Source organism: Mastomys coucha, unplaced genomic scaffold (assembly GCF_008632895.1).
Source record: "Mastomys coucha isolate ucsf_1 unplaced genomic scaffold, UCSF_Mcou_1 pScaffold13, whole genome shotgun sequence".
Taxonomy (NCBI): Eukaryota; Metazoa; Chordata; class Mammalia; order Rodentia; family Muridae; genus Mastomys; species Mastomys coucha.
The window spans coordinates 33484696-33508427 of NW_022196895.1; the positions used below are offsets into that span (position 1 = coordinate 33484696).

A 23732-nucleotide genomic window follows, 5' to 3' on the forward strand; every position below is an offset into this window, starting at 1 on the left:
AGTCTAGACAGGAAATCAAACAGGACAGGATCTTGGAGGCAGGAGCAGATGCCACAGAGAGTTGCTGATTACTGGCTTGCTTTGGTGATGAACAACAATATGAATTATAAACTGAATAAACCCTTTCCTCCCCAACATGCCTTTTGCTCATGATGTTTCATCACAACAATAGAAACCCTAACTAAAACAAGTTGGTACCAGGAGTGGGGTATTTCTGTGACAGTCCTGACCATCTTTTGAAGAGGATTGTAGAAGAGCTTTGGAACTTTGGTCTAGAGAAGACTTAGAATGTTAAGAGATCTATGAGATGTTCTTAGGAGTTTAGAAGGCAAGAATTTTGAGAGCAGTACAAAAGATGGAGGCCAGGCTTAAGGCATTTCAGAGGAAAGATTAAAAACTTTATCACAGTCATTTGCTATTTTGATTTAAGATTCTTTGGTTCTGGTTAGCTGTAGCTGAAGAATCAGCTATGATTAACATGATATCAGAACTACTAAAGCAAAACCTTTGTGTTTCTGGAACAATTGATCTTGCTTGGCTGGAGATAAGAAATCAGTGGTGATTGAAAAGAGAGCAGAATCAATGAGGGGAAATCTGGGAAGTGTTTTCTGAGAATACAAAGAACACAGAGATAGCCAAGTTTGTACCTCATGCTGGAAGCCAGACTAGCTAATGTGTAAGATTTGCCCAGGTGTCTTTTTGAAGACTGGTTTGAAGCCATGAAGGGATCATGGAGAGCAGCTGAGGCTTGGCATTGTGAGAGACCATGAGAGATCATTGCTCAGAGGCAGTTAAGATTCTAGAACTGAAGGGATCATGCAAAGAAGTTGAGGCTTGGCACTGTGAAGGGAGCCTATGAGAGGTTATTGGTGAGAGTGCAGCGTAGTTGCAGTGGAAAACCACAGCTTATTAGAGGTGCGAGTACCAGAGGATGACCACCAAGAACAGTAGCAGCAATAGAACGGAGTCAGCTAAAGCCTAGAAAATAAGCTATGTGTGCTATAGAAGGACGAGCTGAAGAAGTGATCCAAGCCATTTGTAGGAGCCTAGAAGATCATGTGTTTCTATGTCAGGTTGAAAAAGGGGTCAGTTGTACTGGCTGGGTTTGGGTATCACATGACACAAGTTACAGTCATCTTGGAGGAAGGAGCCTCAGTTGAGAAAATGCCTACATGAGATTCAGCTTTAAGGCATTTTCTCAATTAATGATCACTGAGGGAAGGTGCAGCCCATTGTGGGTGGTACCATCCCTGAGCAGGTGGCTCTAGGTTCTAGAGGAAAGCAGGCTGAGCAAGCTATGAGCAGCAAGCCAGTAAATAGCTCTCCTTAATGGCCAGTGCATCAGCACTTGCCTCCAGCTTCCAGCCTGTTATGAGTTCCTGTCCTGACTTCCTCCAGTGATGAACTATGGATCTGGAAGTGTGAGCTGAGTAAACCTTTCCTTCTCTACATTGCTCATTGCTCATGGTGCTTTTTTGCAGCAGTAAAAACCCTAACTAAAGACCAGAGAGAGTGAAACTATGACATTCTAAAAATATGTGTATGCGGGATTAAATTTATCCATGCCCATAGGCAGCAAGAAGAAACCTTAATTTAAGACATGGACACAGTAGTAAACATGTAGGCTCATAAATTATAAGAAACAGACCAGTGTGACAGGGCATACCTATAATGCACATAGTGTAGAGAGGGTATGATAGAAATATATGCATTTCACAGTTACTTTTGTAATTTTAAAATTACTCATTAAAACTAGACATTTTTGAAGCTGATCCTGTGCCACAGCACTCCATAGCCAAATATCATCAGGAGAGAGCTGGTCTCCCGGGAGTGCCAACACAGCTGTGAGCACAGGTAAGACCACCACTTCTGCTCAAATTTCTAGCACAAGAGAACCTGTCCAGAGCCATCAGGACACAGGAACAAAGAAACAGCCAGGGACAGGATCCTTCCAGTTTCTGTCTGCACCCCAGAGCTGATACCATGCCACAGTTCCCCATATTCAAATTTTGTCTGAAGAGAACTGGTCTCCCAGGAGTACTGCCACACTGGCTTGCAGAAAGGACAAGCCACAACAGAAACAGCAAGACCAGCTAACACCAGAGATAACCAGATGGCCAGAGCCAAGGGCAAGAATATAAGCAACAGAAACCAAAGCTACTTGCCATCATCAGAACCCACTTCTCCCACCATAGCAAGTCCTGAATACACCAACACATCAGAAAAGCAAGAATCTGGTTTAGCATCACACTTTATGATGGAGATAGAGGACTTTAAAAAGGACATAAATAACTCCCTTAAAGAAATACAGGAGAACACAGGTAAACAGCTAGTAGCCCTTAAAGAGGAAACACAAAATCCCTTAAAGAATTACAAGAAAACACAAACAGGTGAAGGAATTGTATAAAACCATCCAGGATATAAAAATAGAAATAAAAACAATAAAGAAATCATAAAGGGAGATAACTCTGGAGATGGAAAAACTAGGAAAGAGATCAAGAGTCATAGATTTAAGCATCACTAACAGAATACAAAAGAGATAAAAGAGAGAATCTCAGGGGCAGAAGATACCATAGAAAACATTGACACAACAGTCAAAGAAAATGCAAAATGCAAAAGGCTCCTAACACAAAACATCTAGGAAATCCAGGACACAATGAAAAAAGCAAACCTATGGTTAACAGTATAGAAGAGAGCGAAGATTCCCAACTGAAAAGGTCAGTAAATATCTTCAACAAAATTATAGAAGAAAACATCCCTAACCTAAAAAAAAAAGAGAGAGATGCCCACAAACATACAAAAGGCCTACAGAACTCCAAATAGACTGGACCAGAAAAGAAATTCCTCCCATCACATAATAATCAAAACACCAAATGCACTAAACAAAGAAAGAATATTAAAAGCAGTAAGGGAAAAAGGTCAAGTAACAAAGTCAGACCTAACAGAATTACACCAGACTTCTCACCAGAGACTATGAAAGCTAGAAGATCCTGGGCAGATGTCATACAGACCCTACAAGAACACAAATGCCAGCCCAGGCTACTATACCCAGCAAAGCTCTCAATTACCATAGATGGAGAAAACAAGATATTCCATGGCAAAACCAAATTTACACAATATCTTTCCACAAATCCAGCCCTACAAAGGATAATAGATGAAAAACACCAACACATGGAGGGAAACTACACCATAGAAAAAGCAAGAAATTAATCTTCTTTCAACACACCCAAAAGAAGATAGCCACACAAACATAAAAATAACATCAAAAATAACATGAAATAACAATCATTTTCCTTTAATATCTCTTAATATCAATGGACTCAATTCCCCCAACAAAAAGACATAGAACATCAGACTGGATACATAAATAGGATCCAGCATTTTGCTGCATACAGGAAAAGCACCTCAGTGTCAAAGACAGACACTAGCTCAGAGGAAAGGCCTGGAAAACAATTTTCCAAGCAAATGGTCCCAGGAAACAAGCTGGAGTAACCATTCTAATATCAAATAAAAGCAACTTTCAACCAAAAGTTATCAAAAAGGATAAAAAAGGACACTTCATACTCATCAAAAGAAAAATCTACCAAGAAAAAGAATTCTCAATTCTGAACATCTATGCTCCAAATGCAGGGGCACCCACACTCATAAAAGAAACTTTACTAAAGCTCAAATCACACATTGCACCTCACACAATAATAGTGGAAGAATTCAACACCCTGCTCTCAATAACAGACAGATCATGGAAACACAAACTAAACAGAGACGCATTGAAACTAACAGAAGTTATGGACCAAATGGATTTAACAGATATCTATAGGACATTTCATCCTAAAACAAATGAATATACCTTCTTCTCAGCACCTCATGGTCCCTTCTCCAAAACTGACCATCTAATTGGTCACAAAACAGGACTCAACAAATATAAGAAGATTGAAATAATTCCATGCATCCTATCAGATCACCACGGACTAAGGCTTCTCTTCAATTACAGCAAAAACAACAGAAAGCACACATACACTTGAAAGTTGAGGAAAGAAACAAGAAGAAATAAAGGAAGAAATAAAGAAATTAAAGACTTTATAATTTAATGAAAATGAAGGCACAACATACCCAAACTTATGAGACACAATGAAAGCAGTGCTGAGAGGAACTCATAGTTCTGAGTGCCTCTGAAAAGAAACTAGAGAGAGCCTACACTACCAGCTCAAAGGCACCCCTGAAAGCTGTAGAAGAAAAAGAAGCAAATATACCCAAGAGGAGTAGACAGCAGGAAATAATCAAACTCAGGGCTGAAATCAACCAAGTAGAAACTAAAAGAACTATACAAAGAATCAACAAAACCAGGAGCTGATTCTTTGAGAAAAAGCAACAAAATAGATAAACCCTTAGACAGACTAACCAGAGGGCACAGAGACACTATCCAAATTAACAAAATCAGAAATGAAAAGGAAGATAAAACAACAGAAACTGAAAAATTTAAAAAAACATCAGATCCTACTACAAAAGCCTATACAAAACTGAAAAATCTGGATGAAATGGACAATTTTCTAGACAGATACCAAATACCAAAGTTAAATCAGGACCAGATAAACCATCTAAATATTCTCATAACCCCTAAAGAAATAGAAGCAGTCATTAAAATCTCCCAACCAAAAAACGCCCAGGACCAGATGGGTTTAGTGCAGAATTTTATCAGACCTTCAAAGAAGACCTAATACCAATACTCTTCAAACTATTGCACAAAATAGAAACAGGAGGAACACTACCCATGATCTTCAGAGAGAAAAGTGCAACAGTGTGCAAACCTGTAACCACCCAGATACAGGGAAACGATAGTCCCTTAGGAGGGATACATAGTCTTTGTAACATGGTATAAAGATATTTGGAAATCAAAAATTACATTTTATGTGTGTAATATGCTTGTGTCTGAAAAGGAAACTTTCAAAATATACACGTATTTTTCTCCAAGAATTTATTTACTTATTTTTATTCACTTTACACCCCAATCACAGCCCTCTCCCTCCCCGCAGTTCCACTTACAAATCTCTTCCCCCATTGCCCACTTCTCTTTTCCTCAGAGAAGGGGAATCCCCCCCTTGAGTATCACCCCACCTTGGGATATCTAGTTCCATCATGACTAGGTGCATCCTCTCCCACTGAAGCCCCAGGCAGCCCAGGTGTGTGTGGGGGTATCCGGTGGCAGGAAACAGATGGAGACAGCTCCACACCACTTGTTAGGAATCTCACATGAAGACCAATCTACACATTTGCTACAAATGTGTAGGGTGCCTGGGTCCAGGCCCTGCATGCTCCCTGGTTGGTGTCCAGCCTCTGAGTCTCCAGGGCCACAGGGTAGTTGACGCTATAGGTATTTGGAAGTGTCCTTGACCCCTCCAGCTTGGTCAATTCTATCCTGCACTCTTCCACAAGACTCCATGATATACACATATTAAAAATGAGTATCTGTATTTAATTGAATTATGGAGACTTGAAAGTACTAAACAAAACTGAAAGGTATTACCAAATCAAACTAAACACAATTAAGATGTTTTATTGATTAAAGTACAATATCAAAAAATTCAAGACATACAGTAGGAAATATTTGAACATATATATCTGAAAAAGAAATTATACTCAGAATAGCCAAGATACTTCTTCAAAGCAACACAAAGAGCAAAGAGAACACACACACATACACACACACATGCACACGCGCACACACACACGTACACATGCACACAAATAACATGAACAAACATCTCAAAAGACAGTAACCTGATGGCCACTAAACATGAAATTGTACAAAACTTCATGAATACAGACAAATGCTAATTAAATTTTCTCTATTAAGTCCCAACACACTCAGTAATGTTCTAAAAATTGAGATGACAACACCAAGTGCTAGCAGAGATGTGGAACAACCGTTACTCTCATACTTCGATGGTCTTAGTACCACTACACATGAAGACTGCCTGTCATTTAGAGAAGTAATCGAACAATAGAAAGGCAGATTCTCGTAGAATTTAGCCTATTTTTATTTATTGTCTAAATTGAGCTAAATAGCATTATAAAAATTCAATGAGTATACAATTGTGAGTTTTTCTTCCTAGATGTATGGTATATTTCAAAGCAAGTATAAAAAGTGTCTAATTAATTTTTCAATATATCCATCATGTTTACCTTCAACAAAATAAAATTTAAAACACAAGAAAGTAGATTTGTCTACTCAAAAGTCTTATAAAAACAGATAATTTCCTTTTAGTTTGTTTGAAAAAGTATTTAAATGTATTCTTGGCCCCTGAAAAGATTCATGGCTGGCATGGTACACAGCTGCGGAACCAACCTGGAGCTGTGGTGGTCATTGCTGTGAGTGATCCTGGATAACCTGAAGCCCAACTCTTAGTTCCAGAAGACAGAAACAACATACAAGAGATGGGAGAAGTAGGAAATGTGGCAGAGGCCAATAAAGAAGGAAACTAGAGAGGAATCCAGCCTCAGCTGGGCGTTGAGGGAGGACAGAATCTGTTTTACATCTGCATCCCCAAATACAGATTTAATGAAGGATATAGTTTCAGACACCAATTGGATCAACTCAACCTATTGACCTAACCTAGATTGTGAATGGGAGATTGTAACCATCCAAGTACTTAAAAGCAAGTATGGGGTCCAGCTGATTGAAGAGGGTGCTGGTATTTTTCAAGCTAAAGTTAATATTGAGGTGCAGTTGGCTTCAATTGCTACAGTTGAAAAATGGCAGTATTGGTACTACAACCTTTTATGACTCATGAAGTCTGGAGGTTTTGTACAAGCCTGTTCGTTCTTTCTGCGGGGACAACACATTCCAAATGAATGCTCCTACCTGAGGTGCGGGTACCCTATTATACCAATGCAAATAACCAGGGTACCTGGCCAACCCTGCCAAGTTTCCCGAAGCAAGCAAGACTTGAACTCACCATAAAGTATGGCTCTCATCTTCCTGATATCATAAAAAAGAAAAGAAAAAAATGAACTCTTCAGAATTCTCAGCACTTGGAAGGATCTAAGGCAAATTTTCTTTGGTCTTGCTCCTGGCTGGATGGTGAATATGGCAGATAAGTAAATTCTAAAGCATACAGATGAAAATCTCTGTAAGTATTACCACTCCTTAACTCCCTTCCAGGAAAGCAAACTTGTTGCGAGCCAAACAGGGGCTGAAAATTTGCTTCTTCTGGGTCTTAAAGCCTCGGGGTTGATACCAGCCATCATTGTGGTCAGATCTCTTGTCCTTTTTCTATCTGATATTAAATCACAAGCAGCAAATAACTGCACAGAGGAGCTGAGCCTTTGAGGGTGTATGTCTCAAAAAGCCAAAGGGTGGCAGTCTTTAGAAAGGTGATCAAAAACTGCTTAAAAATTAAAATAAAATATATTCTTACATCCAAACTTAAGACATCAAAATCATATGTAGAATTTCTGGTTGCTGAGAACTGAGCTTACAGTTCAGGCTCCTTGTACAAATTAAAAAGGATACTGAAACACATCAGGTTTAAAATGTGGGTTGAAATGGCAAAATGAAATGTAAGACAAAATAAGGACACTTGGTGGCGCTGCAGGCTAAGAATATGAAGAATGAGCTCTTCAGGCTCCCAGGAAGTCATTTCATTAACCCAAAACGCAGAATTCTGGAAGCTTTGGAGGTGGAGGTACTTGGATAGGGTTTACGTGATCATTTGGGAAGAAGGCATCTTCCTAACCAGATATTTACTCCAATATCTTCATGGACTCTCATGAGAGGATTTTAACGACTTGAAGAAGCAACCCCCTCTGGACTGAATCTGAACAATGGAGACAGCGCAAGCAAAAATGCCCCAGCAAAGGCAAGTCGTTTTTATTACTATATTGTTGCTATTGTGGAAATCTGGCTCTGGGGCAATTAGATATTCCATGCCAGAAGAAACGGAAATTGGTTACTTGGTGGCTAACCTGGCAAAAGATCTGGGGCTCAGGGTTGAAGAACTGGCTACTAGAGGAGCTCAGATCCATTACAAAGGAAACAAAGAGCTCTTGCAGCTGGACACAGAGACTGGGGATTTGTTCTTGAAGGAAAAACTAGACCGGGAGACATTGTGTGGGGCAACAGAACCCTGTGTGCTGCACTTCCAGATCATACTGGAAAATCCAGTGCAGTTCTTCCAAACTGAACTGAAACTCACAGATATAAATGACCACTCTCCAGAGTTCCCTGACAGGGAAATGCTTCTAACAATTCCTGAGAGTGCCTATCCAGGGACTGTGTTTCCTCTGAAGGCAGCTCAGGACTCTGACATTGGAAGAAATGCAGTTCAGAACTACACAATCAATCTTAATATCCACTTCCATGTCGTTACTCACAGTCGCACAGATGGCAGGAAATACCCAGAGCTGGTGCTGGACAGAGCCCTGGACAGGGAGGAGCAGCCTGAGCTCACTTTAACCCTCACTGCTCTGGATGGGGGTACTCCGCCCAGGTCTGGGACTGCCACGGTTAGAATTGAAGTTGTGGACATCAATGATAACGCCCCCCAGTTTATACAGTCACTCTATAAGGTGCAAGTTCCTGAGAACTCTCCCCTCAATGCATTAGTTGTCATGGTTTCTGCCACGGACTTAGATGCTGGAGTATATGGCAATGTGGCCTATTCTCTATTTCAAGGCGATGGAGTATCTCAACCATTTGTAATAGACAAAATCACAGGAGAAATCCGTCTGAGCAAAGAGCTGGATTTCGAGGGAATTAGCCATTATAACATAGAGATTGCAGCCACCGATGGAGGGGGCCTTTCAGGAAAATGCACTGTGGTTGTACAGGTGTTGGATGTGAATGACAACCCCCCAGAGTTGACGATCAGGAAGCTCACAGTTCCTGTTCCAGAAAATTCAGCCGAGACTGTAGTTGCTGTTTTTAGTGTTTCTGATTCTGATTCGGGGGACAATGGAAGGATGGTGTGTTCTATCCAGGACAATATCCCATTTCTCCTGAAACCCACATTTGAGAATTATTACACTTTAGTGACTGAGGGGCCACTTGATAGAGAGAGCAGAGCTGAATACAACATCACCATCATGGTCTCAGACCTGGGCGCACCCAGGCTCACAACCCAGCACACCATAACAGTGCAGGTCTCTGACATCAACGACAATGCCCCCACCTTCACCCAAACCTCCTACATCCTGTTTGTTCGTGAGAACAACAGCCCCGCCCTGCACATAGGCACCATGAGTGCCACAGACTCAGACTCAGGCTCCAATGCCCACATTACCTATTCACTGCTGCTGCCTCTCCATCCACAGCTGGACCTTTCCTCGCTAGTCTCCATCAATTCAGACAATGGGCAGATGTTTGCTCTCAGGGCACTGGACTATGAGGCAATTCAGGCCTTCGAGTTCCAAGTGGGCGCCACAGACCAAGGCTCCCCTGCACTCAGCAGCCAGGCTCTGGTGCGAGTGGTGGTGCTGGATGACAATGACAACGTGCCCTTCGTGCTCTACCCATTGCAGAACGCTTCTGCACCCTGCACAGAGCTGCTGCCCAGAGCGGCGGAGCCCGGATACCTGGTCACCAAGGTGGTGGCTGTGGATCGCGACTCGGGCCAGAATGCCTGGCTGTCATTCCAGCTGCTCAAGGCTACAGAGCCCGGGCTGTTTAGTGTGTGGGCGCACAATGGCGAGGTGCGAACCACCAGACTGCTGAGTGAGCGCGATGCACCAAAGCACAAGCTCCTGCTGCTGGTAAAAGACAATGGCGACCCTCCGCGCTCTGCCAGTGTCACTCTTCACGTGCTAGTGGTGGATGGCTTCTCGCAGCCTTACCTGCCATTGGCAGAGGTGGCACAAGATTCCACACAGGAGGATTATGACGTGCTCACGCTGTACCTAGTCATTGCCTTGGCGTCTGTATCTTCTCTCTTCCTCTTGTCTGTGGTGCTGTTTGTGGGGGTGAGGCTGTGTAGGAGGGCCAGGACGCCCTCCCTGGGTGACTACTCTGTGCCTGAGGGACACTTTCCTGGCCATCTAGTGGATGTCAGTAGAGCGGGGACCCTGTCCCAGAGTTACCAGTATGAGGTGTGTCTTAATGGAGGTACTGGAACAAATGAGTTCAACTTTCTTAAACCATTGTTTCCTATCCTTCCGACCCAGGCCGCTGCTGAAGGAAGAGAAAATGCTGTTGTGCGCAATAGCGTGGAATTCTATTAGAACGCTTATTTTGAAATGGTGGTCACCTCATGTTTTCCTTAACTATCTCTGATGTAGTATTGTACAGTGCCATGAATCAACTCCTGATATATATGTTTAATTTATCCTTTCTTTTGAATCAAACTATTCAGATGTGATCCATCTCTAGAGAATTTGGTTCTACTGCATTGTGTTTGTTTATGTTTTTATGCCATAGCAATGCATACTGGGTTTTTTTTTTACAATTATTATAATTTTGCTTTTGGCGGGAACTTATATTTGCTGTAACGAATTGGAACCGCTTTCATTGTTAGAAATGCCTTGTTTCATTTTGTTATGTCAGACAGGGTCTTACACTGTAGCCCGGGCTGACCTGAAATGGCTACGTACAGATGGACTTTAAATTTGTGGCAATCTATCTACTTCTGTTGTCCTATGTCAGGATTATGAGCATTTATGTGTAGGCTCAGCTGTGGTAAACTGTCTCAACAAAAATCAAATACTAGTTGTATTTTCTGTTTATTCTAGCCACTTTATTTCTTGACAGTCTTTTTGATGCTATGTTGAAAATGGAAACTGCTGGAAAGCATTCTCTTTATTTGACTTATTGTTGGTGAAATGAATATAAATGATGTTGCACATGATATCTGAGGAAGTAATAGAATCATTATGGATTTCTTTGTTTTATTTTGCTTTGTTTTGTTTTCTCTGTCTTGATCCCTGTGATTAAAAAAAAAACTGTTAAGGCTTTAAGTCAAATCATAGAATGATTAAAAAACCCTAATGTTCATCTAAATGTGTTTTCAAAAAGTAAGAACATGCCATGCTATCAGTGCAATGGGAAAAATGAAATATTACTAACATTCCAGGTGCCACTCAAATGACCCACAGTTGGCCCAAGTATAGCAAGCATGCTGACTTCCAGTTCTACAGTCCTGCCTCTTTTGAGTTTACGTAAATTTCTCATAGGTTACCAGTTGCTTCTCTCATTCTATATTGTGTTTATGAAATGTATGCATAATACTGCTTTTTGTCATAAATTATTATTCCAGTTGTGTGTGTCACACTTTATTACTAAATTATTCATTTGTCTTTGTAAGGTTCGGTTGTTATAAATAATATTATGAACATTCTTACATATCTATTTTGGTTAGATGCATATTTGCATTTGTAAAGATCACTCACTTCTTGGGGCTAAAGTTCTATAAGTAAACATTCGATAGATATTTCCGACTAGATTTCAATATTGGTTGCAAACAACTTACAAGAAGCCATATCTGCACATAAAACTTTGTTCACATTCTTGCCAAAACCTGTCTAACGGGCAAGCACTGTGTGTGTGTGTGTGTGTGTGTGTGTGTGTGTGTGTGTATGTGTGTGTGTGTATGTTTGTGTGTGTGTATTTGTGTATACAGTGTGTGCATGGGTGGACCAAGGCATTTGCATGGAGGTCATAAGATACCTTGGGATAGCCTTCCACCTGGTTTCAGACAGTGCCTCTTGCTGTTTTTCTGCTGTAGGCACCAGCCTAGCTGGCCCTAGAGCTTCTAGAGATTCTCTTGTGTCTGCCTCTCATCTCCCTAGAGGAGAACTGGGATTTGAACCAGGGTCTTCACACTTGTGCAGATAAGTGCTTTTACCCATCAAAACATCTTCCCATCTCAAAAGCAATTTCAAACGTTTTAAAATGTCTTTTAAATCAACTTGTTTATTACTAAGAAATACATTTTTAAACCATTATCAGCTGAATTGTTAGCATCCCAGATTTTTTGTATGTGGAGGATAATATCAAGATACTATCTTTCTCATTTAAGTACCAATGTTCTTAAAGAACTTTTCTTTGTCTAGATTGAGGTCAATGCATGCTGTAATGCTGATAAAATTTGTTTTAACTTTGGGAATACTCTATAAGCCATATGTGAAGACACCTGGTACCACTGAAGTCACAGAGTGAATAAAGTAATTTGTGAGATAGTATGTCATTAGCCTGGAATCAGAACTGAGAGCACCCATTGTTAGTGCAACACTCACTGTGATGGAATTTGTAAGAAAACAAGAGAGAAAGCATTTATTTTGGCTCAAGGTTTCAGCCCATCACTAAAGGAAGAGCACCTGTCTTAAAGTTTTGCTGCTGTGCACAGATGCCATGACCAAGGCAAGTCTTATAAAAACATTTAATTTGGGCTGGCTTACAAGTTCAGAGGTTCAGTTCATTATCATCAAAGAGGGAACATGGCAGCATCCAGTGAGGCATGGTGCAGGAGGAGATGAGAGTTCTACATCTTCATCTGAAGGCTATTGGCAGAATATTGACTTCAAAGAAGCAAGGATGAGGGTTTTATAGCCCACAGCCACAGTGACACACCTACTTCAACAAGCCCACACCTTCTAATAGTGCCACTCCCTGGGCTGAGCATATACAAACATCACATTATATACAAAACCATCACAGTACCCATCGAGGTGACAAGAACCTAGAGGAGAGATTGCTTACCTGGTGCTCTTTCTCTGTTTTCTTCTCTGATTCTGACTCTGGTCAAAGGGATGGTGCTGCCCACATGCAGTGTGTGTTTCTTCCCTCAGTTAGTTCTCTCTAGGGAACCCTTCCCAGACACTGCAGAAGGTAAGACTGACCAATCTTGTCTGTACTGAAATCAAATTGACAACACTGACTAACCATGGCCCCATTCAAAGGGAACTTTTAGAAATGATCTAGCAATGACCAAACCCATCCACAATCTTTGACAATTGGTTTTACTTCATTAGTTCCATTTATTATTCACATGCTCAAAAATGTGCATACTCAGAAATGGCTTTTCTAGTAAACACTGGAGGATTGTGATATTGATATTCTCTTTGAATGTACACATGTGGTTTCTAGCTATATGATTTCAACCATCAGATTTTAATTTTTTTTTACTAAAAGTTAAAATATTTTTGATATATTCTAATTTCTCACCTTCCATTGTCTTGGAAGTTATGTGAAGTCAAGTCTGCTTGACTTCAATAAATTTATTTTTAAATAAATATAAAATCCATCGGAAACCAACCATATTTATTAGATATTATGTTCTTGTAGGGGTACTTACCCACATTTTAAATGACACTTAAAGACTCTTTTGAATTTATCAGAAAAGAGTAGGATAGTAACAGAATAAAACCATAATATTTAGTCATTAAATTCCATGATGTGTCTAAATGTAATCCCTTTCACATTGTCTACATTTATATTTGTTGGACACAGTCTTTATGTAGTCTAGGCTTACTTCAAATTTGCTGTCCTTCTGTCTGAGACTACCAAGTTCTGGAATTACAGCTATTGCACCACTGTTCCTGAGCAGAGGTAGTTCTTGAATGTCATTTTCTGCATCATGCCATAGATAGATTACAACAGAATAATATTTGTACTTTGATAAATCAACACGAAAATGTTTTGTCCAGTGAAAAGTTATAATAAAACCCCTGAATCTCTCAAAACAATGACCAATTCTACTCACTTAGAAATGAAGTTAAATCTTAAAGTTCTTAAGACAGATATCTATTTCTCTTCATTCCTATTTTAAATTATTCTCTTTGCTTAGATATTACTATCATATGTACCTTTTGACTGCAGTTTTCCTCTCAGTAGCCCAGTGATTACCATTATTGTCCTCATGTGGTCTTGTAACAAAGTAAGTCTGTGCTCACACCATTTATGAGTCATGTATGTTAGAGAAGTTAATGTTTAGTTCAATATTTATGTTTCTAACCAACATTCACATTTTCAATAATTTGTTGATGTGTTTATTGAGACAATTAAACAGTGTACATCTTAAACTCATGAATTTATAGAACTCATCAGAGATCAGTTGTACTGTTAAAGAACCATAGTTTATTATAGGTAATTGGCATGGCCAGAGAGGATGATTTGTAAATATGTGGAAGATTGTGGCACGGACTCCCCTTAGATCAGCAGGCAGTTGGATTCAGGATATAGAGTGGACTTGAAAGCCAACCTAAAATCAAAACACAAGTATATACACACAAACAAGACTCCTAAGAAACCCTTTACAGAGTACTCAGTTTGGAAACACTGACTCAAAAGTCTTTATGATGGTCAGGTTTGGATAAAAGTCTTTATAATGCTCAGTGTAGATCAGGAGATTTCTCATGAAGTTATTGATTTGAACGCATGGTGGCGGTGTAGGCTAAGAGAATGAGTAAGAACCCTTTAGCGTCCTCAGACTCTGCTTCACCTAGAAGCTGAAGCAATTACGGAACCATTTGCTGCGGCCGCTAAGCATTCCTGAGACGAGGAGTCATCGGGAACTTGTAAGATTAAATACACAATTCCACCACAAAGGTTTTCAGGAAGACCAAAGTTACCTCGGTGCTTAAGAGCTGGAAGGGATTTTTCCTCTGGAATCAGACAATAGAGATGTCACACACAAACGTGTGGTGCAAGACAAGGCAAGTGATGATTTTCATTATATCGATGCTTTTGTGGGAGGTGGGTTCAGAATTAATTCAGTATGCTGTGCTGGAGGAGACAGAAAGTGGCACGTTTGTGGCCAACCTGACTAAGGACTTGGGACTAAAGATGGGAGAACTGGCTGCTCGGGACGCTAAAGTGGTTTTCAAGGGGAATAGACAGTATTTGCAGCTTGACCCACAGACCCAGCATTTGGTGCTCAACGAAAACCTCGACCGGGAGGAGCTGTGTGGCTCCACAGAGCCTTGTGTGCTGTCTTTCCGGGTGTTACTAAAAAATCCTTTGCAGTTTTATCAAGCTGAACTGAGAGTTATAGATATAAATGACCATGCCCCAGAGTTTCCTGCCAGAGAAATGCTCCTTAAAATATCAGAAATAACTCCACCTGGAAAGATATTCCCTTTGAAGATGGCACAGGACTTAGACACTGGCAGCCACAGCATTCAAAGCTACACTGTCGGCGATAATCCTCACTTCCACGTGCTCACTCGCAATCGCAGTGACGGTAAGAAGTTCCCTGAGCTAGTGTTGGATAAGGCGTTGGACCGTGAGAACCAAGACCAGCTCAGACTAAAACTCACTGCCGTGGATGGTGGGTCTCCACCAAGGTCAGGGGCCACAGAGATTCAAATATTAGTCTTAGATGTAAACGACAATACGCCTGAATTTGCTCAGGAGCTCTATGAGGTCCAAGTTCCTGAGAACAACCCCATTGGCTCACTACTTATTACTGTCTCAGCCAGAGATTTAGATACAGGATCCTTCGGGGAAGTGTCTTATGGACTGTCTCAAGATGGTGGCGTTAACGAGCCTTTTGAAATAAATACAAAGACAGGAGAAATTCGACTGAAAAGCACCTTGGATTTTGAAGCATTTCAGTTTTATCATGTAGATGTTGAGGCCCTAGATGGTGGCGGGCTAACAGGAAAATGCTCTTTAGTCATCCAAGTATTGGATGTGAATGATAATGCTCCGGAAGTGATCCTATCTTCACTCAACAGCCCCATCCCTGAAAATTTGCCCGGTATCATAGTGGCAGTATTCAGTGTTTCAGATGTGGACTCGGGAAATAACCAGCAGGTTACATGTTCTATAGATAACAATCTTCCATTTCTTCTACGACCATCTACGGAGAATTTCTATACTCTGGAAACAGATGGGGCACTAGACAGAGAAAGCAGAGCTGAATACAACATCACCATCACAGTCACAGACCTGGGCATACCCAGGCTCACAACCCAGCACACCATAACAGTGCAGGTCTCTGACATCAACGACAACGCCCCCACCTTCACTCAAACCTCCTACACTCTGTTCGTCCGTGAGAACAATAGCCCAGCTCTGCACATAGGCACCATCAGTGCCACAGACTCAGACTCAGGCTCCAATGCCCACATCACCTACTCTCTGCTTCCGCCTCACGACCCACAACTGGCCCTCGCCTCTCTTGTCTCCATCAATGCAAACAACGGGCAACTGTTTGCGCTCAGGGCTCTAGACTATGAGGCCTTGCAGGCCTTCGAGTTCCGCGTGGACGCCACGGACCAAGGCTCTCCGGCTCTCAGCAGCCAAACACTGGTGCGAGTGGTGGTGTTGGACGACAATGACAATGCGCCCTTTGTGCTCTACCCGATGCAGAACGCCTCTGTGCCCTGCACAGAGCTGCTGCCCAGGGCGGCGGAGCCTGGCTACCTGGTCACCAAGGTTGTGGCAGTTGACTGCGACTCCGGCCAGAATGCCTGGCTGTCATTCCAATTGCTCAAGGCCACGGAGCCAGGGCTGTTCAGCGTGTGGGCTCACAATGGCGAGGTGCGCACCACCAGGCTGCTAAGCGAGCGCGATGCACCCAAGCACAGGCTACTGCTGCTGGTCAAGGACAATGGCGATCCTCCGCGCTCTGCCAGTGTCACTCTTCATGTGCTGCTGGTGGATGGCTTCTCTCAGCCTTACCTACCTCTCCCTGAGGTGGCGCAAGACTCCATGAAGGATGTTGAAGATGCGCTCACGCTATACCTGGTTATCGCCTTAGCATCTGTGTCTTCGCTCTTCCTCTTGTCTGTGGTGCTGTTCGTGGGGGTGAGGCTGTGCAAGAGGGCCAGGGCGACCTCTCTGGGTAGCTACTCCGTGCCTGAAGGACACTTTCCTGGCCATCTGGTGGACGTCAGCGGAGCTGGGACTCTTTCCCAGAGCTACCAGTATGAGGTGTGTCTGAGGGGAGACTCTGGGACTGGTGAGTTCAAATTGCGAAAGGGAATTAACCCCCACTTCCCTTCTGTGGAATCTGAGAGGAACGCAGAGGAAAGTCCCGCTCTTCGGAATAGCTTTCTATTCATCTAAATACTTTAGTGTACTAGTAAATCCTGTGTGAGCTTAGAAATATATTTTAACCTATATCTGCACGCTATTGGTGTTTATTGACAGATACTTATGCTCTATGCTCTTTCTTTTTATAATAGTGACTGGAAATGGAACCCGGTGTCTCATGCATGTTAGGCGAACTAAACCACTGAGCTAAATTACTTCTCCTTTCTTTTTCTTTTTTCTTTCTTTCTTTTTTTTTTTCGGAGACAGGGGTTTTCTTTTTTCTTTTTCTTGTTTATTTATTTATATTTCAAATATTGTCCCCCTTCATGGTACACCCTCCAAGAGTTCTTCACCCCTCTCTTTTGCCTCTGAAAGGATGTTCCCCTACCCATTCATCTCCTTCACCACCCCCCACACACACACCTCCTGCTCACATTCTCCTCTCCTGGGGCATCAAGGGAGACAGTTTTTTTTTTCCAGTGTAACCCTGGCTGTCCTGGAACTCACTCTTCAGACCAGGTTAGCCTTGAATTCATAGAAATCTGCTGCATCTGTCTTCTGAGTGGTGGAAGTAAAAGCATGAGCCACCACAGGTCTCTCTATGTAGCCTGGGATCGTCTGAATCTCACTAAATTGACCTGGCTAGCTTGGAACTCAGAAAGACCCACCTGCATCTGCCACCTTAGTACTGTGACTAAGGGCTTTTGCCACCATGCTTGGCCTGGCCTGTACCATTGCTATTATTCTTGAGATTTCACTTTTTAGAAAGATGTTTTCTGGAGATTCTACTAGTTTCCCAGTTATGCTTCATAGTTTGTTTTTTAAGTAGTGTAACTAACCTGTATTTGACAAGTTAAATAAAAATATTTTAATAGTCTATGAAATCAAAGAATCTTTTATGTATATTATCATATAAAATCTTTGAGGTTTCATTTTGAACAAGTGATTAAATTAATTTTACTATTAGTTTGTAGAAAATTTTAAATGTGAATATTCAATATTATGGAATGTTGCAAATTTAGTCTCATTTTGTGGTGACTGGTTATCAGGCATCTCTAAATATAAATGTAAGGAACTCTAGACGCTAAGACACTTGTCTATGTACACATAATTAGGACTGTCTCTGTGAATTTTAATAATCAACACATATTTCTTAAATGATGATTTTACTGAACTGTCAATTAATTAAATCATAGTTTGTGAACATTGTGTAAGAAGAGTATGGTCTTTTAGCATCAAGATATTTACAAAAGTTGAATAAATCTTTGCTTAATGTTACTAACTGTCCAGCAGTTCTTTTTTCAAACAAAAATTCTACAAAGAAATGCTAACATTCTCTCTACAACAATGTGCCTTTGTAATAAAATTTTTATTTTATTTTAATTACAAAAATATGAAAATTTAAACATGATCACTTACTAAGGTTATCTTCTTTCCTTCCATACAGAAAATATCTTTCTGTTCATTCTAAATTTTATTGCTGAGAATAAAATCCAGGAGAGCACACTTTATCTTTTCTTGTGTAACAGTTTGGGAGTTCAAAGTTATTGTGTTTATGTATATAAATCTAAACTGTATTTTCCAAACTTCACCATCTGCTTTCTCAAGTATCTAAATTTTCTCCTCTAACGTTTATGAATATCATTTATTAACTACAAAGCAATTTCTATTCATAATCTTGTTTTGTAGGTTATTGTTGCCATATTGTATAAAATGCTCTATTCAAATTTCTCTCATAAGAAAAGAAAATTGTATTAAGGTGATATGTGGCTATTTTACTTTTAACCTTAATCAAAGTGGACTGGGAAACGTTTACTCTCTGGAATTCTGGGATACTTGTCCCTCAAATGGCACCTTTTTTCTTAGGGGCATTTGCTTCTGTCACTCTAACTATACAGCTCTGGTTTGGAACTTCAGTGGTTTTCAGTTATATAGTTTCCACAGCCCAGAGGTTGTACACCGCCTGGTCCCCTACCTATAGTGACTATTGTTATACCTAAACCCTTCCTGAGAAACGATCGATTTTACAACATTGACCTCATTATCTTCTTTGTATTTGAGAAAGGAGAGTGAACTCTGAGCCAGAGCTGACTGCTTATAAAGTGAGTGACCAACTCCTGTCAAATTTATTGGTCATCATATATAGTGCACTAGTAAAGGATAGTGCCAAGAATGTATACCCCAGAGACTGAAACAAACAAACAAAAACAATAACAAAAATCACCTGGTAGATGCCCTTCAGGAGTTTCAGGCACATTGCCATTTGAAAGTTAAAAACTGTATTTTTAAAAATTAATATATTCATTTAAAACAGAAAGAAATTAGTAACTCTTACAATAAAATGAAAACTGTTCCGAGAGCAAGAAATTTTGTTTGCTTCTTTATGGTGTTATGGTCAAGAACTAAGTGATTACTTGTTTTAAATGAACGATGGTCTCTGCAGAGACAGAGCTTTGTGTACTGAGTTTGTTCCTTCATGAGAAAGGTATGTATGTATTTCTCTCACACAGCTTAGCTAACTCAAGGCTGCCATATGATGCTTAGGTGAAAGGAAAGAAGCAAATAGAACCCTTTTCCCTAAAAGGTGTGCCACATATTTTAGCCTTTACAGTGCACTTTGAAACAAAAAAAAAATTATCTGAAGTTGTAAAGCAGAACGCTTGGTGGCGCTGCAGGCTAAGAAAACTAAAACTTGGCGACTTCGTGACTGTAAAATCAGCCATTTCTTGCTGCTGAGAAAGGAAGGTTTGTCCATTTCTGCCGATCGAGCCTTTCAGAGAGGTAGATAAGCTGCGTCCAGCAACATTCAAAAGAAAAGAAGATCAAATTTCTATAGCCAAGATTCCTGAACTGTTCACAAAGCAATTCTTGGATGATTAACTGCTGCATCTTTTGGAGCAGAGGAACGATGGAGACGTCACTCCACAAGGCACCACAGAAAAGGCAAGTGATCGCCATTATCTTTCTGTTACTGCTGTGGGAGGCAGGTAGTGCGACCATTAAGTATTCTGTTCTAGAGGAGACAGACAGGGGCTCTTTGGTGGGAAACCTAGCACAAGATTTGGGGCTGAGTTTAAGGGAGTTGGTTATCAGGGGTGCCCAGATTCTTTCCAAAGGGAACAAACAGCTCCTGCAGCTAGAGCAGAAGAGTGGAAATTTGTTCCTGAAAGAAAAATTGGATCGAGAGGAGTTATGCGGGAACACCAACCCGTGTATCCTACATTTCCAGGTATTACTAAAAAGCCCAGTGCAATTTATTCAAGGGGAAATACAGCTTCAAGATGTAAATGATCATGCCCCAGAATTCATGGAGGATGAAATTCTTCTTAAAATTGTGGAAAGCAGCCATCCAGGTGCCGTGTTTCCATTGAAAATAGCTCAAGACCTGGATGTAGGGAGCAACACGGTTCAGAACTATACAATCAGCACCAACGCCCATTTCCACCTTCTCACCCGCAATCACAGCGACGGCAGGAAATATCCAGAGCTGGTGCTAGACAAAGCACTGGACCGGGAGAAGCAGGCTCAGATTAGATTAACACTCACGGCTCTGGACAGTGGGTCACCTCCCAAGACTGGGACTACCCAGGTTGTCATTGTGGTCCTGGACATTAATGACAATGCCCCTGAATTTGCCCAAGGACTCTATGAGGTGCAGGTTCAAGAGAACAGCCCTGTGGGCTCCCTTGTCATCACTGTATCCGCAAGAGATTTAGATGCTGGGACACACGGAGAGCTCTCCTATTCGCTTTTTCAATCTTCAAATCAAGTTACTCGGGCTTTTGAAATAAATGCAGACACCGGAGAAATTAGAGTACGAAAACTGTTGGATTTTGAGGAAATTCAGTCTTACCGCATGGAAATCGAGGCCTCTGATGGTGGAGGCCTTTCAGGAAAGTGCACAGTAGTAATAGATGTGATGGATGTAAATGACAACGCTCCTGAACTCACCATGTCATTACTCATCAGCGAAATTCCAGAAAACTCCCCTGAAACTGTAGTCGCGATTTTTGGAATTTCAGATCCAGACTCCGGAGACAATGGAAAAATGGTGTGCTCCATCCAAGACCATCTTCCTTTCCTCTTGAAACCTAATGAAGAAAACTTCTACTCGCTGGTAACTGAAAGAGCACTGGACAGAGAGAGGAGAGCTGAGTACAACATCACCATCACTGTCTCCGACCTGGGCACACCCAGGCTCACAACCCAGCACACCATAACAGTGCAGGTGTCTGACATCAACGACAACGCCCCCGTCTTCACCCAAACCTCCTACACCATGTTTGTCCACGAGAACAACAGCCCGGCTCTGCACATAGGTACCATCAGTGCCACAGACTCAGACTCAGGCTCTAATGCCCACATCACCTACTCGCTGCTGCCACCCCAAGACCCACAGCTGGCCCTCGACTCGCTCATCTCCATCAACGCAGACAATGGACAGCTGTTTGCTCTCAGGGCACTGGACTATGAGGCCCTGCAGGCCTTTGAGTTCCATGTTGGCGCCACAGACGGAGGCTCGCCCGCGCTCAGCAGCGAGGCTCTGGTGCGAGTGGTGGTGCTGGACAACAATGACAATGAGCCCTTCGTGCTCTACCCAATGCAGAACACCTCCGCGCCCTGCACAGAGCTGCTGCCCAGGGCTGCGGAGCCAGGATACCTGATCACCAAGGTGGTGGCAGTGGATCGCGACTCAGGCCAGAATGCCTGGCTATCATTCCAGCTGCTCAAGGCTACTGAGCCCGGGTTGTTCAGCGTGTGGGCTCACAATGGCGAGGTGCGCACCACCAGGCTGCTGAGCGAACGCGATGTGCCCAAGCACAGGCTTCTGCTTCTGGTCAAAGACAATGGCGACCCTCCCCGCTCTGCCAGTGTCACACTGCACGTGCTCTTGGTGGATGGCTTCTCTCAGCCCTACCTGCCTCTGCCAGAGGTGGCGCGCGACGACCCTGTACAAGAAGATGTACTAACACTGTACCTGGTCATAGCCTTGGCTTCTGTGTCTTCTCTCTTCCTCTTGTCTGTGCTGCTGTTTGTGGGGGTGAGGCTGTGCAGGAGGGCCAGGGAGACCTCTCTGGGCGGCTGCTCTGTGCCTGAGGGACACTTTCCTGGCCACCTGGTGGATATCAGTGGTGCAGGGACCCTGTCCCAGAGCTACCAATATGAGGTGTGTCTAACAGGAGGTACTGGAACAAATGAGTTTAAATTTCTTAAACCAGTACTTCCCAACTTTTTGAATGAAGGAGGTTACAGGAACACGGAGGAGAATTCCCATTTTAGGGATTGTCTGGAATTTAGCTAGAAATCACACTTTGGCCTCACGTGATGAATATTCACTGATGCATATATAATTTCCCAACCGTTCGTTCACTCATAGAAAGAGCTCTGTACTAGCATGATACAGATATTCATATTTGTAGCTGTTTCAGATTGTCGATTATCCCTTGCATTTTTTGCTAACCATTTTTCCTCAATACAGCTGCAATACGTTTTCTTGGTGGGATTTGTTTTCATCACTTAAAAAAAGGTTTAAAAGTTAAGAGATATTTTCAGGTTCCAGGATTCTGAGCATGTGCATTGATTTCTTGTAATCAAAGAACTCCTGTCTCAAAGTTCTTGTTATTGCTAGTTCTTGTGAATTTAATGCTATTGTAACTGATAGATTTCAGTTTTAAAAATAATTTTCAATCATCCAAACGTTCTTTTCCAAGTTTCTAAATCCTATGATTCTATTGCCTAGTTCTAAGAGCCCTGTTTTTGTTCTTCAAATGAAATGTTGTTTAATTGGGATTATGTTTCTAAATTAAGTATTTCTTTCAAAGTAGATAAAAGTTAATTAAACTATCTTTTAACATTCTGAAAAACTCGGTCTGTTATATCAAAAAAATGGTGGACTTATAATGCACTTGTGACTAGATTTTCATAAATGTCTCTGGTATGTAAATAGTGATTCTCAGTCTTTTAACATGATGTATACTCTGCATGATTAATACATACACAGTCCGTGTGTCCCAGCATCTAAATCTCTTGCGGATACAGTAAACACAAAGACACATTAGTATGCCTTCACAAGAAATTTGTCAGTAAGTCAATATTACTCTAAAATACATCTACTGGAATTTGAAGTGTAGCTAAATGGAAAACCACGTGTTCAGCATGCATGATGCCCTGGACCCAATGCTCAGAACCAAATACAAAAAATAAGTTCTTCATGTGAAAATAAATAAGATTTTAATTAACAAATGAGATCAGTTCTCAAAAAGTGAGTCATAATAAACATAAAGCACCTAATTAAACCTACCAGGGGCTGGAAAGATGACTTTTACTTAAGAGGAAATATTCTTCTAAGGACCCCCATCTAGTTCTCAGCACCAATGTCTGTTGGCTCACAAATAGACTTTAATTCTAGCTTCAGGGAGATCTATTTCCCTCTTTTGTTGTCTGTGTGTACCTGCACAATTAAAACTAATATCAATATAAATTAAATTATAATTTAAATAGTGAAACTCAGTAGCAATTTGGTCTTTGGCTTTTCTTAAGAAAGTTCTAAATAACTGGCTCTTACTATTGTCTTGTTAAGTTTCTTCAAGAATGCGTATAGATTATAAAATGAGTTGCCAGATGCCTATTCATCGTATTATTTCACTATCCTTTGTGTTTCTGTGGTGTTGGTTGCAATATCTCTTTTTTATCCTTTTTTTTTTTTTTAATTTTTAGTCAGTCATAGTGTTTGTCAGGTTTGGGTTTTTTGTTGTTGTTTCTCTTT

At 41.4% G+C, this 23732-nt stretch overlaps 3 protein-coding genes and 1 pseudogene across 4 annotated transcripts; all 4 read left to right on the forward strand.

The window, feature by feature from the left end:
- Positions 1 to 4674: 4674 nt before the first annotated feature.
- LOC116087052 lies at positions 4675 to 7370 on the forward strand (annotated as a pseudogene).
- Positions 7371 to 7451: 81 nt separating this feature from the next.
- On the forward strand, positions 7452 to 11243 carry LOC116087051 (protocadherin-3). The gene has a single exon (XM_031365462.1). It carries the CDS (start codon positions 7822 to 7824, stop codon positions 10210 to 10212), a length of 2391 nt encoding a protein of 796 aa, XP_031221322.1. The 5' UTR covers positions 7452 to 7821; the 3' UTR covers positions 10213 to 11243.
- Positions 11244 to 11391: 148 nt separating this feature from the next.
- Positions 11392 to 19771, forward strand: LOC116087050 (protocadherin beta-6-like). Its single transcript, XM_031365461.1, has one exon. The coding sequence runs from the start codon at positions 14609 to 14611 to the stop codon at positions 16997 to 16999; it is 2391 nt and encodes a 796-aa protein (XP_031221321.1). The 5' UTR covers positions 11392 to 14608; the 3' UTR covers positions 17000 to 19771.
- LOC116087048 (protocadherin beta-14) lies at positions 19695 to 22830 on the forward strand. Of its 2 annotated transcripts, XM_031365460.1 has the most exons (2): positions 19805 to 19909; positions 20196 to 22830. In XM_031365460.1, exon 2 carries the CDS (start codon positions 20274 to 20276, stop codon positions 22266 to 22268), a length of 1995 nt encoding a protein of 664 aa, XP_031221320.1. In that variant the 5' UTR covers positions 19805 to 19909; positions 20196 to 20273; the 3' UTR covers positions 22269 to 22830. The 2 variants fall into 2 exon arrangements, with proteins under 2 accessions (XP_031221319.1, XP_031221320.1); XM_031365459.1 differs by having other exon boundaries at positions 19695 to 22830.
- The last annotated feature ends 902 nt before the right edge of the window (positions 22831 to 23732 follow it).

Excerpts from the sequence above, each read along its gene's own strand:
- LOC116087051 (XM_031365462.1), top strand. The coding sequence starts at position 7,822 with ATGGAGACAGCGCAAGCAAAAATGCCCCAGCAAAGGCAAGTCGTTTTT.
- LOC116087050 (XM_031365461.1), top strand. The coding sequence starts at position 14,609 with ATGTCACACACAAACGTGTGGTGCAAGACAAGGCAAGTGATGATTTTC.
- LOC116087048 (XM_031365459.1), top strand. The coding sequence starts at position 19,839 with ATGATTAACTGCTGCATCTTTTGGAGCAGAGGAACGATGGAGACGTCA.